A 17140-nucleotide genomic window follows, 5' to 3' on the forward strand; every position below is an offset into this window, starting at 1 on the left:
GTTCTCTTTTCCTTGTTAATCCTCTATCTATAATTGGGTGGTTACCAGCTAGCAACACTGTGATCTGGTATATTGGGAATGGCTTGGGGGGTGGGGTTAGAAGCAGGAAGAAGAGGGATTCTTAAAGTGTGGGTTGGGATCCTGAAGGGGATCCTGAGCAGCTTGGGACAGGATCACAAAGCTCTGAAGAAGTACCAGTAAGGTCCAATCCCTGGAATCTCCAGATAAGGCAGGGGATGTCCTCTGTGTGAAACTCTAGAAAGGCACTGCTAGTAAGTGGAGGGCAAACACTGAGCTAGATGGGCCAATTGGCTTACAGCAGGGATTCACAGTGTGGGTCATGACTAACTGTAATATGGGGGGGACTGTGTAAATTTATATTGTGGGAGATCACAGTAACAAAGTTTGAGAACCCCTGAGGTGGAGAGATGTGAATGACCATATTGCTTTTGAGTTTTTTATGTATTAGGAGAAAATTTCAGTACATTTTTAATAAAAAACACATGACTTTTGTTACATAATCTTGAACGTGTCTAAAAGTGGGGCTTTCAGTTTTGCTGTGAATCTTGCTGTCTTCATCTACCCAAATTCAGAAACTTATCTTGAGGCCCTACTGTTATTATGTGTTCTAGTCAGAGTTCCTAGTTAACTGTTGCTTGTGAGTAACTGCACGATATACAGCCTTCTCAACCAACTACCAGAAGTACTATCTAAAACTATGGCAGCATTTTGACTTTAATGAATTACTAGAGACTGGCAGCATACTTTAAATATCTTCTTCCTTAGTTTATATGGGCAGAAGACTAGGGCTTGTCTCGGTATCCCCTTCTCTTGCCTATTGTCACGAACAAGGACTGAGCCACATCCTCAGTCTATAATTGGTGGTTACCAGGACAAAGGGATACTTGGCAATTCTAGGAAAGAGAATGTTGGCATTATGATAACATCTGCCCACTACAATATATGTATCTGCTAATGTCACTAGTCAAAAGTGCTTTGAAACAGCAGCTGTAAATGTGAGCTCAGTACTAGAACCCTCTTCGATATCTACTAGTTCTCTGACTGTGAGGTTTCCTGTCTTCTACTTCAGTTTCTTGCTGGGGAAAGCTGTTGCTGTCATGGTGCATGCTAGGATGGGGGTGGTATAACATCAGGAAGGAAGTGAGGGTACAGTGCACAGCGGCCACCCACATGGCAGTGGATATATAGTAAATCTAATGGCTTTTGTGCAGTGATTGTGAAATATACAATGGAAGAGCAGGTTCTAGTCTAATCTAACCAACTGCTAGAAACATTCTAGATAAAGGGAATACTTCCCCCTCCTAAGACATCTAGGTGTGCACATCTAGGTATACAACATCAAGGTATAAGAATCCTCTCACAGACCAAAAACTGAATAGATTCAGATGAAGGGCGTATCCATGGCCAAGGATCAAGCCTACAGTCCATTCAAATAATACTGCATTGTAGTGATTTAGTGGCTGAGCAGTGGGCCAAGAAATCTCCAGGTTGTATTCCCCTGTATGAACTGAGAAAGCCTGAAGTGAGCTACTTCCTCAGACATAGCTCCTAACACACTACTAACTCACCGTTTTGCAGGCTTGGGCCATTGCACTCTGTCTAATGATACAGTGGAGATGTGTCTTTTAGAAGAAGAGCATTGGGTAGCAAGTAACGTAGGAACTCTTTGAGGGGCTGCAGATGGATGTGGAAGATCACAGTTTGCCATGTGACTGACCTTGTTTCTGACCCTTCCTCTTGGCTACCGTAATGATCACTTCTCTCTTTTCCTTTATTTGAGGTCTTCCTCTTTTTATCTGGTTCCCATGAATGTGTCTACATGGGCTCCCCTCCCCCCCCAAGACCAAAAATCTGGTCCCATTGCTCAAGGGGAAATTTATAAGACCTAATTACTGGCTGTTGGAAGAAGATTCTGCTTGAGCAGAGTGGAAAATTAAAAGGAACTGCCTAAATATACTCCAAAGTTTGGGGACAATATGGCCTATGCTGTTGCTGCTGTGTCATAAACCCCTACCCCCTGCCTACATTCCTACCTGCAACTTATGAGGCCAGTCTCCCATGATTGCTCAGTACTGGCCATTGAAACTTTTTTTTATGAGACCTGCTTCATGGCAGACAGCATTTGAATTGTACAATATGTGCAGCATAAGAGACTTACCTAGGATGTGTTTTGTGTGAGTGCTTGAGTGAGAGTAATGTGTAATATTGGGTTATGTATGTACAGTGTTTGCGGAGTGGGTGTGCTTCCTTGACTAGGTTAGGTGTTTGCAGGAGTCCATGGTGTTTCTGTGGAGAAAACACACACACACACACACACACACACACACCATGTAGTTGTGCCTGGCATAGTCTACATTGTCGGTACTCTTTGTATCTCTCTGTGCTGGGACTATTTGCCTGGTTAAAGTACACAGGACTGTTGCAGACAGATACCTCCCTCTTTGTATTTCAGCCAAGAAATTACCATTCTTCCTGTAGTGACTAAGGTGTGGAGCAATGGGAGGTGCTGTTCCTATGGTGACAGGCAGGTGAGGCAAGTCTGGTATCGGGGCTGGGGTGATTTATTCAGGCACCTCCAAGGCTGGGAACAGTTCATCTGTTTCTAGGAGGCAGCTAGGCGTGTATGGGTATTTGCCTGCTCCGTACAGTAACTGATGTCCTGCCTCATGTAAAGGGTAGAAAAAGGAACCACGGTCTTTCTAATGCTCTGCTGTCTTTGCTTTCTTTCAGCCTCGCCACAGTTCGGAATGCAGCAGCTGGTTTCCTGCCTGGGCCTGTGGCTCTTCCTTCAGCTTCCGTGCCTGGGCTCCGGGACACGTGTGGTCTACAAAGTACAGGAGGAGCAGCCACCCAACACGCTCATTGGAAGCCTGGCTGCGGATTATGGCTTCCCAGACGTGGGGCACCTGTATAAGCTGGAGGTGGGGGCCCCCTATCTCCGTGTGGATGGCAAGACCGGTGACATCTACACCACAGAAACCTCCATTGACCGGGAGAACCTGCGAGAGTGCCAGCAGCTGTTCCCAGGGGATCCTTGTTTTCTCGAGTTTGAGGTTTCTATCACGGACCTGATGAGCAATAGTCCCCGCCTGCTGGAGGGACAGATCGAGGTGCTGGACATCAATGACAACACCCCCAACTTTGCCTCTCCTGTCATCACACTAGCCATCCCTGAGAACACCAATATTGGTGCGCTCTTCCCCATTCCAGTGGCTATGGACCGTGATGCTGGTGCCAATGGGGTGGCTTCCTACGAGCTCATGCCTGGTTCAGATGCCCACAAGCTGTTTGGCTTGCAGGTGGCCGAGGACCAAGATGGGAAAGTGCCACAGTTGATTGTCATGGGGAACCTGGACCGGGAGCAGCTGGAGTCCTATGATCTCACCATCAAAGTGCAGGATGGGGGCAGCCCACCACGTGCTAGCAGTGCCCTGCTGCGCATCACCATCCTGGACATGAATGACAATGCACCCAAGTTTGAGAAGCCCTTATATGAGGCTGAACTCTCAGAGAACAGCCCCATGGGTCACTCTGTGCTGCAGGTGAGTCTCTTCTTCAGTAGGACAGTCAAGGGACATTGTCTCTGGACTGGGACTGCTGAATGCTTTTCCAGCTTGCAAAACAGGAAGGAGAACTGCTCTTCTGGTGGTTTGGATTCGCTACTAGTTTCTGGGCCCAATCCTATCCAACTTTCCAGTGCTGATGCAGTCATACCAATAGGGCATGCTCTGCATCCTGCAGTGGGGGCCTGAGTCCTCTTCAAGATAAGGGAATGTTTGTTTCCACCTTGGGTCTGTGTTGGCACTGGAGAGTTGTATAAGATTGGGCCCTAAGATATTTATTTCCTGCCTTTCCACCAAAAATGTTGTCAAAGGCAACTTATAATAAAATAATCCAGATAAAACACAATGGAATAGAAACAGACTTTATATTCTTTTCTGTTCTTTTCAGAAGTTCTAGAGGTTTTTATATACCATCAGATGTATGCTGCTGGTTCCCCATAAAATAAACCTCATTGCAATTTGATGAGCTTGGGAACTGAAAAGAGGTGTGGAGATTTAAGACCTAGATTAGCAAGGATTTTCACAGGGAAGTGAAGGCTAACTAGAGTTGGTAGGGTAGAGAGACAGTCTGCGTCTTCCAGTCATATGTGTTAGCTAACACATTTAGAAAATCCCGTGGCCTGTTGGGACTGTACCACTTCAGAATTTGGTGAGAGAAACTGCATGAATCTCCCCTCCCCTAATCAAGCACATCGCAAAGACAGCAAGGTATAGTAAATATCTGTCTTCCTAATCGTTGAAATGTGGGTGTTCAGGCCTGAAAGGCAATGACAGGATTTGGGGGTCGCCTTTCTCCCAGGTAGGCTGCCAGGGGCTGGAAGGTTTGAATTCTGGAACATAGACTGAGTAATCTTGGGAGGCTTGTGCTATGACACATCCACAGGATCAGGAAACAGTCCTTTCCATTTCGAAGTCTTACCGTGAATCAGATTACATCTGGTCACTCCTTCCTCATGACTGACATAGTGTGGTGCCTCCTGGCTGGAGCATCTGGTAAATTTTTCCGTGCCACACACTGTCCTAACAAAAGGCTAAAGTCAGCCCCACTGCACTGAGGAAGCAGGCTGAAAAGGTGATGTCTTTTTATCTGCAATTGCTTGTTTCAGTACCAGCATGTGTGTACACTTATCTGTTGGGTAAATTTGTGGTAGATTGTAGCTGTTAGTTTTTGTTTTTTTTTATTCTTATGAGGGTGTACTATTCTGGCTGGTAGTGCAGCAGCCTAAGCCTAGGGGAATGGGTCAAGGTGTCTCCATTTGCCATAACTTCTTCATGAAGGCGGGGGAAGAGAGAAAAATCACCTTCTCCATGAATGGTATGGTGCTGAAATCTGAAGATAACATTTGACAACCTAATTCTGCATCTAACAAAATGAAGAGGCATCTCCTGATGCTCCCTGATGCATCTGGTGGGCCACTGTGAGATACAGGAAGCTGGATTAGATGGACCTTTTGGCCTGATCCAGAAGGGCTCTTATGTTTTTATGTAAAATGACAAGGAAGAAGAGGATACAAGTAGAGAACAGACTGTTTTGAGGCAAGCAAATGTTAGGCAACCCTTTGAAAAAACAAGCATTGAACATGGAGGGTGATTTCTTTGGATAGGGCTTTGAGGAGTGAATAACTCCTGAGCAATGGGCATGCCTTTTGTTTGCTTTCTCTCTTCCTTTGAGTATGAAAGACCAATGTCTACTTTTAACAGTACAGGCATCCCTCAGTATCTGCTGGGGATATGTTCCTGACACACACACCCACACACACACACACACACACACACACACACCCCACACGCACACATAGACACTGGAAACCGCTGATAAGGGGGAACCCTATCTCCACTCCCCTCCGGAACCCATTTTTATGTTCATTACAGTCACACAAAATGTCTCTTGCTTTAACCAAACAAGCATATACTCAGCCTCTTGCAATTATTGTATGTCTTTTGCTTTAGCGGACAAGCAGGCAGGCAGGCTAGAAGGGAGAGTGAATGTTACTAGGAAGCAGGAAGTTAACATTCACTCTCCCTTCTAGCCTCCCTGCTTGTTTGTCTGCTAAAGCAAGACACATACTGTAATTGCAAGAGGCTGCTTGTTTGGTTAAAGCCACAGCCATTTCACATGACTGTTACGAACATAAACAAAGGTAATGGGCGTGGGGGTCAGTGGGGAACCATGGATAAGCTGATTCACAGATACCAGGGAATGCCTGTAGCTTGCTGTCTAAACGTCTTTTATGACTTGTGCCAACTGCTTTAATGGCAGTCAGCATCAGTGGGGTGTTGGACATGATGATGGACGGTAAGTATAGGACTGGGCACTTAATAATGTCCTGAAACTTATAGTAGTAAAAGAAATTGACATTTCCACCAATGGAACAACTAGCAGCTACTGAAATGTTAAAACTGCTGTGCCTGCTTATTTGGTTAAAGCAAGAGACATTTCACATGACTGTAATGAACATAAACAAAGGTTATGAGCGTGGGAGGGAGGTGCAGGGAACTGCAGATAAGCGGATCCGTGGATACCAGAACTACAGGTACCAGGGAACACCTGTAGTAATAATACTAATACTTAGCATCTATATGTTACATTTTAAGTGTTTATAGTGTTTCAAACATGCTGTCTCAGTAGTGATTATACCACCAGTCTCCAAAGTGGAGACCGCTGTGTTCCAAAAAAGACTTCCCCAGCACGAACGGAATGCTCTGTTCTGCCACGGAGCCTCCGTACCCTACTGCCTATCTCCCCCCCAAACTGCACGGGACCAGCTGCATCTGCCTAGAAATCCAGGTGCAAAACCTGGAGCAACTGACCCAGAAGCTGGCTGATGCAGTTTAGGGTAGATTGGCGGTATGGACGGGAGGCTCTCCAGCAGAACAGAGCATTCGGCTCACCCGAGGGATGGATTCAGCCCACAGGATGAATCCACCATATGGACAGTCCTGCCTTATACCCAAGGTTGTAGTGTATTTATTTATACCTCACTCTTTAAGTGCCATAATTAAAGTCCATCATAAAATTCTGGGGATGTAGAGATGCATGCATGCCATATATGCCTGACTGGCTAGGAGAAGAGGAGAGGGGAATTTGCATCTCACAGTTTTTCTTCCTTGCATTTTATAGTATGGTGTTCTTGCCATAGCCTGCTCTGCTAGTTTATTTCTTCTCTGTTTTTAAAAATGTTTTCAACTGAATCTTTAAATAATAAATCTTTCTAACACAGTATTCTGATGAAAGCTGTACAGTAGGCAGTCATTACTCGTGGTTTTTGGACCCGGGGGTTTGATTATCCTTGGGTCCTGAACCTGCGGGGTTGCTCCAACATGAACCCTTCATTATGGGAGCTGTGCTCCTGTATTCTCTGAAGGGTGTTCTGAGGCCTTCAGGAGACCTTAGAACAGGTTTCCAAACCCCGGCCCAGGGGCCAGATGCAGCCTGTGGCAAGCCTCTGTCTGGCCCGCAGCCAGCCTTATGTCCCCTGAAAGCCTCTGGCCCACTCAACTGAACATGACCAGAGCTGTGCACTGGTTGTGTCTGGAGGGTGTTCTGAGGGCCAGAGAGGTTCAGTGAATGAGCCCATTCATTCATTTATACACTCATATAAGTTCCATCTCTAAGAACATAAGAACAGCCCACTGGATCAGGCCATAAGCCCATCTAGTTCAGCTTCCTGTATCTCACAGCGGCCCACCAAATGCCCCAGGGAGCACACCAGATTCTGCATTCTGGTGCCTGCATTCTGGTGCCCTCCCTTGCATTGACATTCTGACATAGCCCATTTCTAAAATCAGGAGGTTGCACATACACATCATGGCTTGTAACCCATAATGGATTTTTCCTCCAGAAACTTGTCCAATCCCCTTTTAAAGGCATCCAGGCCAGATGCCTTCACCACATCCTGCGGCAAGGAGTTCCACAGACCAACCACACGCTGAGTAAAGAAATATTTTCTTTTGTCTGTCCTAATCCTCCCAACACTCAATTTTAGTGGATGTCCCCTGGTTCTGGTGTTATGTGAGAGTGTAAAGAGCATCTCTCTATCCACTTTATCCTTCCCATGCATAATTTTGTATGTCTCAATCATGTCCTCCCTCAGGCGTCTCTTTTCTAGGCTGAAGAGGCTCAAACGCCATAGCCTTTTCTCTTAAGGAAGGTGCCCCAGCCCAGTAATCATCTTAGTCTCTCTCTTTTGCACCTTTTCCATTTCCACTATGTCCTTTTTGAGATGTGGCGACCAGAACTGGACACAATACTCCAGGTGTGGCCTTACAATCGATTTGTACAATGGCATTATAATATTAGCTGTTTTGTTCTCAATACCTTTTTTAATGATCCCAAGCATCGAATTGGCCTTCTTTACTGCCGCCGTACATTGGATTAACACTTTCATCGAGTTGTCCACCACCACCCCAAGATCTCTCTCCTGATCTGTCTCAGAACCCATTAGCCTATATGTGAAGTTTTGATTTTTTGCCTCAATGTGCATGACTTTACACTTACTTACATTGAAATGCATCTGCCATTTTGCTGCCCATTCTGCCAGTTTGGAGAGATCCTTCTGGAGCTCCTCACAATCACTTCTGGTCTTCACCACTCGGAAAAGTTTGGTGTCGTCTGCAAACTTAGCCACCTCACTGCTCACCCCTGTCTCCAGGTCATTTATGAAGAGGTTGAAAAGCACCGGTCGCAGGACAGATCCTTGTTAAATTTTATATTTAAATTTTTTTCTGGCCCTCAACACCATGCCAGATATTTGATGCGGCCCTCTGGCCAAAAAGTTTGGAGACCCCTGCCTTAGAAGGTCACTTCCGGTTTTCGGGGGAAAATTGGAAGTGATATTTTAGGGCCTTATAAGGCCTTATAAGGCCCAGTGAAGCCATCCACGGGCCCCTGCAGGGTTAAAGGTGTCAAGACCCATATACTTCATTATCCACAGGGATTCCAGGAACCCCTGTAGATAACACATGACACCTGTACTGTCTTGTAGGCAGGCTAGAGATCTCTCTTAATTTTGTGCCTCCCCATGTCCACCTGCTTTTGGGACTTGCTCCCCCTTTTCCCTGGTTCCTTCTCTCTCCTCAACTCTGCAGCCTCAGACCACTGTCCACATTTCCCTGGACTAATGGCTTGCTTTGGTTTGAGTTTGGAACTAAGGAGGACCAATTCAAAGCTTTTCTGTGCTTTGTGAGCAGCAGTTGCTTGAAGAAGCACAGAATCCTCAGCTGCTTTGTTAGAGTTTCTTTATTCACAAAGTGGAAGAAAGATCTAGAACAGTGGTCCCCAAACTCCTCAGAGGAAGTTGGGAACAATGTAAGTTGTTGCGGGGACATGGCAGGAGTAGGGGGTGTGACCCAATGGCACTGCAGCGATCATGGCACTGTGGGGACCCAGTGGCATTTAAACATAACTAGGGGGGTCATGAAGCCTCCTGGAGGGAGAGTTCTGGAGGATCGCAGCCCTTTCTGAAAGCCTTCCTGCTGCTGCACTGAGCTTCGATTGCTGATCAGAGCTCACTTCAGTTTGCTATTAGAGGCAAACTGGAAGAGAGCTCCGATCAGCAATCGGAGCACAGTGCAGCAGCGGGGAAGCTTGCAGAGGCAGCTGTGAGCCACCAGGAACCTCCAAGAGGCTTTGCAAAGCCCAGATTACATTTAAATGCCCCATGGTCCCCGCAGCACCATGATTGTTGTGGCGCCATTGGGGTACCCATTCCCGGGCCACATCCCTTAAAGTGGAATGCTCATTTCCTGTTCCTCTGGTGGGTCACAACCCACCAGTTTGGGAACCACTGATCTAGAATAAAAGGAGTGTTCAGCCTAAGACCTTACCCACTGGCAACCCAGCTGATACAGTAGCCAGAAGGAAATCTGTTCTTGCCCTGCTTGGCTCTTCAGCTCAATAGATGCTTTACTATTCAACTTCTGATGGCAGAAAGGTGGTGGATAGAAAGGTATCCTTTCTGTTTGGCTATTTCAGCTCTTGTGATACAAAGATGCACTCTAGTTCACAGGATGAGGCTTGCTCATCCTCACCCAGGGGTGGGGGTTGACCATTGAATCCAGTTCACAAAATCATGGTGCCTAGAGGCATAAAATTGGGTGGAAATGGCTAGTCAAGCAAGGAAGCAGTTGTCTCATCCTCTTATTTATGAATTGCCTTGATATCCTGTCTCTCCTCCATCATGGAACATAAGGCCATTGCAGAAGTTCCTTAGGCAGTCGCCTGTCCTGACACTGACCAGACATAGACCTGTTTGGCTTGTGCAACATGACTTTTTTATTCCTCAGTCCATTTTACATGCACACTTGAGCGCTTCCTCATGGTGACACAGCATTTGGGAATTGGGCCCACCTCAGTGTAAAAGGGAGAGTGAACAAACAGAGGAATAACAGCTGCTCCTGCGAGCAGCTAAGACTTCCTGTTACTCACTCTGCAAACAAGCAAGCAGGTTGTGTGTCCAAGAGACAGGGGGCAGATGATACTTGCAATTTCTGGCTGCTCACCACCACCCCTTCCTCACTGGCACTTTTTTCTAAGTGGAACAGCACCATCTCCCTGGCTATGCCACCTAGAAGCAGAGCAAGTGGAGGACTTGGTTGTCCTTGCATGAGCAGTTGCTACTACTTTTTTGTCCTTGACTCAGACCTACTGCAGACACTGGCAGAGTGGCGAGATGAGGCTAGAACCATTGTCAAAGCACCAGGAGTATCACTGCCAGAGAGAAAGAAAGCAAAAGTGAGAGTGCGCACTGGGAAAGCACAAGTAATACACATGACTGTTTGGTTAAACAGATAGACAGATGTAGAAGGTAGCTGATGCACGAGAAAATTGAGCAGAAAAAACATACACCTAGACACCTAGATGGTTAAACTCACACAAGAAACCTGCAAGATTTCACGCAACTAACACAATGTCTGTTCTGACCCAAAGGTTCATTCTTTTGACTAAGAGCCAGGCTAGACACGACATTACATGCATAATTGTCTAGCTAGGGGCTTGTTTTTATTCTAAAGTAGCAGTCATGCAACAACCTGATCCAGATGGAGACCATAGCATGCAGGTAAACCCCCCCCCCCAGCTTTTATGGTCTCCTAAAGGCAACATTGTAGCAAGTGGTGACTTTGGGGTTAAATAGCCATTTTGGGGGGTAACTTTCAGCAGGAAAATGATGCACAGGTAAAGAACTAAATGTACCCTACTTCTATGCTGTGATTCTACTTTGCATCAGGCCCTGGTGCAACTCTTAGAGTAAATGCAAGTCCCAAACTAGACATTGTCTAGCTTACCCTAAGTTTTGCTGATATAGGTGTACCCCGATATCCGCGGTCACCTGAAACCACGGATACCGCACACTTCCAGAGGATCCTCTGAGTTCAGCAGTTAAAAAAAAAAAAAAGCTGCTTCATTTTCTCCATGAAACTGGAAATGACATTTTTAATACCTTATAGGGTATTAGGGATCAGAGTTTTCCTTCTCTCAGTTGAGCTGCCTTCCCAGGCTGACGAGTCCCATCTACCCAGGCTTCGTGCACTGGAGAGGACACTCTGTTCCAGAACCACCATTCAGAGCGTGACACCATAGTCTTCCGAGACTGAAGGATGCCAACAACAACAGGGTATTAGGAGGCTTCCCTGGGCCTCCCAATGCCTTATAAGGCATTTAAAATGCCGCTTCCAGTTTCATGGAGAAACAGGAAGAGGCTTTTTTTGCTGGGCTCAGAGGACTCTCCAGAGGTGACACACATGGGGGGCCTGTGCATGGGGGGCTGCGGGCTCAATCCATGGATAAGTGAATCCATGGATCTGGGATCTGAGGATATGGGGCCCTCCAATGGCTGATTTTCAGACCCCTGTTATAACCAATGTGATTCAGCAAGAAAATGCATGCACACACACACCCTGCCCTGTGACAGTTGTGTGACTGGAGGAACAAAGTGAGCTTCAGCCTAGCTTTGTGGTGCCATCTCAGAAGCAGAGGAGGATGGGTGTTAATCTTGTTTGCTCCAATGTCTCTGGCCAAAGAATCATGCAGAGTATTCAGTGCTTTAATGTTTGTGAATGAATCGCTAACACTCAGCTCCAGGAGGAGTTGCTCTGCAAATTGCCTTCAGCATGGTCCCACTTCCTTCCTGTTTCTGGGAGTCAGGAACTTGCTGGCTGTGTTTTTAGGTTGCTTTTCTTGGCAAATTCCTTGCATAGCAGAGTGGGAGAGGAGGCCTCTCTAGACCAGCCAAACCAGTTCCACCAGAAAATCACGGAAAGAGAAATGCTTTCATTCTGCATCATCAGGGCTTTGGGCCAAGAACAGGAAGAGTCTAGGTGCTTTTGGGAGCTTCTGCAGGAGTTGTGTGACATAGACTTGGGAGTTTAATGTGAGACTGTTGTGTATTTTGTAATGTTTTGTAGTACTGGATAGTGGGTTTTGCTTGTATGTTCGTTGTCAGTACAGACTAGAGTTGGATGTGGTGTAGAATAACTTTTATTATTGCATTTATATAGCTCTAAGGACAACTGAGAGATTGTCCTCTTGTATCCCCACAATTGTGTGAGGTTGGTTAGACTGAGAACAAATAATTGGCCCAAAGTCACTGTGTATAGTCCAGGTAGCCCCAAATAATAAAACAGATTGTTCAGTTGGAAAAGGTTCAGCAAAGAGTAGCCGTGGTGAAGGATTTGGAACTATCCTGCAATGAAATGCTAAAGTATTTGAGGGCTCAGTCATATCCAACTTTCCAGCACTGATGCAGCCGTTTCAGTGGGGTGTGCATGTTGTTCTGCGGTGTGGGGGAGAGTCATTGGAGGTTTCCTCAAGGTAAGGGAAAAAATGTTCTAAACAAACGTTTAGAAAAAAAGTTGAAGGGTGACATATGATAATGACTTATAAAATTATGCCTGGGTGTAGAGAAAATATCATTACATACCTTTGCGTCTCTCTCACATCACTTGAATGGGGTCACCCAATGAAATTGATCAATAGGAGATTTAGGATAGACGGAGCACTTCACACAATGAACAGGTAACCTTTACAATTCACTAGCTGCAGATGAGTGGACGTTAGCTTGCATAGGTTTAAAAGGGGACTGTGCAAGTTCATGGAGGACAAGATTGCCATCAGGTATGACAGTTAAATGGAGCCTCCAGGTTCAGTGGCAGTTTATTTTTGAGCCACTTGCAGGAAGGGTTTAACTATTGCCTTTATTTCCTGTTTGTGGAGTTTTTCAAATCATGTGGGTTACCACTGTTGGATTTGATTGAATTCAGGCTCCCTAATTCACCTGTCTATATGCTATACCACACTTTCTCTTTAAATAGTCTACAGGAGTCTCTGTGAAATCTGGTGATGGGACATTCTCAGGAAAACTGTGGTTACCCTTAGGATTTAGAGATTTCTTGTGAGAGGTAGGCATAGGAGAATGGCAAACTTAAGTTCAAATAGTTTATTCAGTATCCTAGATTGTCACACAGTACAATATAGAAATTGTGTGACTGGTGAAGTATTACATCATCTAGTTTTCTCAGGAGTAATAAACCTATCAGCTTACTGTCTCCTCCTCTCATTGCAGGTGAAAGCCAATGATTCTGACCAAGGTGCTAATGCTGAGATTGACTATTCCTTCCACCAAGCCTCAGATGTGGTTCGCCGCCTATTGCGCCTTGACAAAACCACCGGACTCATCACTGTACAGGGTCCTGTTGACCGTGAGGACATCAGTGTGCTCAAGTTCTCAGTGCTGGCCAAGGATAAGGGGGCCAATCCCAAAACTGCCCGTGCCCAGGTTGCGATCAGTGTCAGAGACATGAATGACAATGCACCATCCATTGAAATCCGTGGCATAGGCTTGGTTACCCACCAGGATGGCATGGCCAATATCTCTGAAGATGTGCCAGTAGAGACACCTGTGGCTCTGGTGCAGGTTTCTGATCGGGATGAAGGCGAGAATGCTGTTGTGACTTGTGTAGTGGCTGGTGATGTACCCTTCCAGCTGCGACAAGCTAGTGACACAGGCAGTGACAGCAAAAAGAAGTATTTCCTGCAGACTACTACACCACTAGACTATGAGGCAGTGAAAGAGTACACCATTGAGATTGTGGCTGTGGATTCTGGCAACCCACCTCTTTCCAGCACCAACTCCCTCAAGGTACAGGTAGTGGATGTCAATGACAATGACCCAGTCTTCAGTCAGAGTTCAACAGAGGTGGCCTTTCCTGAAAACAATTCCCCAGATGACTTGGTGGTAGAAGTGAGTGCCTCGGATGCAGATAGCGGATCTAATGCTAAGCTGGTGTACTCCTTAGTAGCAGAGCCTTCGTCCAAAGGCATCTTCTCCATTGATCCAGAGTCTGGTGAGATCCGGGTGAAGACTGTGCTGGACCGGGAGCAGCGAGAGCGCTATGAATTCTTGGTGGTCGCAGCTGATAAAGGTAGTCCTAGCCGGAAGGGTACCGCTTCAGTTGCCATCAATGTCATGGACCGCAATGACAATGACCCGAAGTTCATGCTAAGTGGCTACAACTTCTCTGTCATGGAAAACATGCCGCCCTTGAGCCCTGTAGGCATGGTGACAGTCATTGATGCAGACAAAGGTGAAAATGCTCGCATTCAGCTGTCAGTGGAGCAGGACTATGGTGACTTTGTCATCCAGAATGGTACTGGTACCATCCTCTCCAGTATCTCCTTTGACCGTGAGCGGCAGAGCACTTACACCTTCCGACTCAAAGCTGTGGATGGGGGTGACCCACCCAGATCTGCTTATGTGGGGGTGACAATCAATGTGCTAGACGAGAATGACAATGCCCCTGTCATAATCTCTCCATCCAATGCTTCCTACAAACATATTCTACCCCACACTAGCCCTGGACAGCAAGTAATGAATGTTGGGGCTGAAGACATTGACTCTGGAAACAATGCTGAGCTGCAGTACAGCATTACTGGTGGAAACCCCTTTGAACTCTTCAAGATTTCACATCAGAGTGGAAACATCACACTGGAAAAGGAAATTCTCCGCAAGCATCATGGGCTTCACCGCCTGGTGGTGCGTGTAAATGACAAGGGCAAGCCCTCTCGCCATGGCACAGCTTTGATCCATTTCTATGTCAATGAGACGCTAGCCAACCGCACACTGCTGGAGACCCTGGTGGGACACAGTTTGGACACACCCATTGACATTGACATTGCTGGTGACCCTGAGTATGAGCGCAGCAAACAGCGCAGCAACATCCTCTTTGGTGTCATTGCAGGTATAGTCGCTGTCACCCTGGTTATTGTGCTTGTGGTTCTGGTGCGATACTGTCGTCAAAAGGAGGCCAAGAGTGGCTACCAGGCTGGCAAGAAAGAAACTAAGGACCTGTATGCTCCCAAGCAAGGAAGCAAAGGCAACAAAGTCAAGAACAAGGTGAAAAAGAGCAAATCACCCAAGCCACCCAAACCAGCAGAAGATGAGGAAGAGACAGGCCTGCAGAAATCCCTCAAGTTCAACCTTATGAACGATTCAGTTAGTGACAGCCCCCGAATCCATCTACCCCTTAACTATCCACCTGGCAGCCCTGACTTGGGCCGCCACTACCGCTCCAACTCTCCTCTGCCTTCCATCCAGCTCCAGCCACAGTCACCATCTGCCTCCAAGAAGCACCAGGTGGTTCAGGACCTGCCAGCCACCAATACCTTTGTGGGCACAGGGGACAGCAATTCCACAGGCTCAGAGCAGTATTCAGACTACAGCTACCGCACAAACCCTCAGAAATACACCAATAAGCAGGTAGGAGAGCTTGTGCTGCACCCTCCCGCCACCCCCTCACGCCACACCAGGGCCATATGGACGGAGGTATGGGAGTGACTTGGACCCCACTCTGCATGAATAGGCCTTGACCCTTGGCCTGATGCAGGCTGGAGCCTGCAGGTGTCCAGATGCAAGTTGCACCCACAGGACTGCTCAGGAAAGAGGCAGCCTGCTAGCCCAGCAAATTGGGGAAATAACTATGGGAGTGGGGAGGGGACTACTTGGCTTGAGAAATCAGAGCTGACAAGTGGCATTTGCAACAATGAACTACTGTTCTTGGGAAGGGCAGGTTCCTTTGAAGGGTGGGGCCTGTGATCTGCCAGTGTGTTCTGGAGCCTTTGGCAGCAGGGTGCATTTAATTCAACCCGTTGAATTTGGTCCTCACTGTAGTATGAAGAACTTGGAGGGCATGCATATGGGCATGCATAGGGTAATGTATATGTACTTTAAGCTTCACTCACTCTTCCATCCAAATACTCAACCCCCAGGCAAAAACAACGAGGGGTATCTAACTTCTGCTGCAGGAACCCAATAAAACTAAGTGTTGATAATGGAATAGGCCAAAATCTTTCAAGTGGTAAGATTGCAAGGTGTGGCTATAAGGTTTCTGCATGTGGAAATAGTCTGCTTCTGCAGCTGGGGTGATGCAGGGATTCTCTGCTGTCTTGAGTGAGCTTCTGCCCTGAAGGCGATCTGTGCATGCAAAAGGATATATCTTTCAGCATTGTGTGCATGCCTGGCAGAGGTACTGCTGTTAGGTGCAGTCTTTCTTTTTTTTGCTGTGTTTGAAGCAAAGGGAAGTATCTGCTGCATGATGGGGGCACTTGGCAACTTTGGGGAGAGAGAGGACTGGTGTTTCCAGCTTGCCAACTGGGTAGCACAGAGAGAATGTTAACAGGCTGAGGGGGTCTGTCCACCTAGTGTGTGTGCTTCAAGCTGGTGTGCTGTGAAGGTTGCCAGTAAAGTATTCTGCATCAGATCCAAAATATTCGGTGGAGGGGGCAGGTCTCCCTTGTATTGTAAAGTTTGTTCTCCTTTAACAGGGCTTGTATGCCTTTTATTGTGCTTTCCAACCTGATGAAGGGTTTTCCCTGCTAATAAAAGATTCCATTGCTAGTCAATGTGTTGTGATATGTGAATGTGGTTGTTGTGCCACAATCTGTGGGGTAGGGGCAGGGGGAGGGGAGTATGGTGGGGCAGAGAAAGGGGTGCTAAGAAAAGTTATTGTGCCTTGCATAGTTTGTCATTTATGAAGAACTGGGTGGAGAGGGAACAAAACAATGTTGACAAGTCCTTTCTAAGATAATCATCTTCACACATGACATCAGCACCAGATCGTCACATGGTTGTAACTAATGCACTCCATCACCTTAGTTAAGCTCTTCTTATGACATATGCACACATAGTACTAGTGTGTACTTAGGAAACAATGGGCAGCTGTGAGAGAGGTTAACCACCCACATGAGATAGGTTGCATCAAATTATCCCCACCTCTGACAGAAGTGCTCATGTTCAGAGCACCTATCAACTTGGAACCAGAGCACTGTTCATGCTCACCCTTTTTTTTTTCTTTTCCACCTCTTTAACTCTTTCTCTGTTGTACAATATAATGTGAAGAAGCCCAGGATTAGGGCTGACTGCAAGCACTGAACCTGAATGCATTATTGCTATATAGTTGGGCACAGGAAGAGTTTTTCAACCACATGGCATGCATTCCCTTACTCCTAATGCTCCTCCAGGATGTTCTATCTGAACTATTCAGGGCTCAAGTAGGCAAATTTC

At 46.6% G+C, this 17140-nt stretch overlaps 1 protein-coding gene across 1 annotated transcript; it reads left to right on the top strand.

The window, feature by feature from the left end:
• The first annotated feature begins 2768 nt into the window (after window positions 1-2768).
• Window positions 2769-15415, top strand: PCDH1 (protocadherin 1). The gene is made up of 2 exons (XM_066625579.1): window positions 2769-3563; window positions 13145-15415. Exons 1-2 carry the CDS (start codon window positions 2769-2771, stop codon window positions 15413-15415), a joined length of 3066 nt encoding a protein of 1021 aa, XP_066481676.1.
• The last annotated feature ends 1725 nt before the right edge of the window (window positions 15416-17140 follow it).

This window comes from Tiliqua scincoides, chromosome 4 (assembly GCF_035046505.1).
Source record: "Tiliqua scincoides isolate rTilSci1 chromosome 4, rTilSci1.hap2, whole genome shotgun sequence".
NCBI lineage: Eukaryota > Metazoa > Chordata > Lepidosauria > Squamata > Scincidae > Tiliqua > Tiliqua scincoides.

Bases quoted from the DNA above. Each gene is read 5' to 3' on its own strand.
- PCDH1 (XM_066625579.1), top strand. From the start codon at position 2,769: ATGCAGCAGCTGGTTTCCTGCCTGGGCCTGTGGCTCTTCCTTCAGCTT. The intron at 3,564-13,144 runs GTGAGTCTCTTC...CTCTCATTGCAG, and splicing joins TGGGTCACTCTGTGCTGCAG to GTGAAAGCCAATGATTCTGA.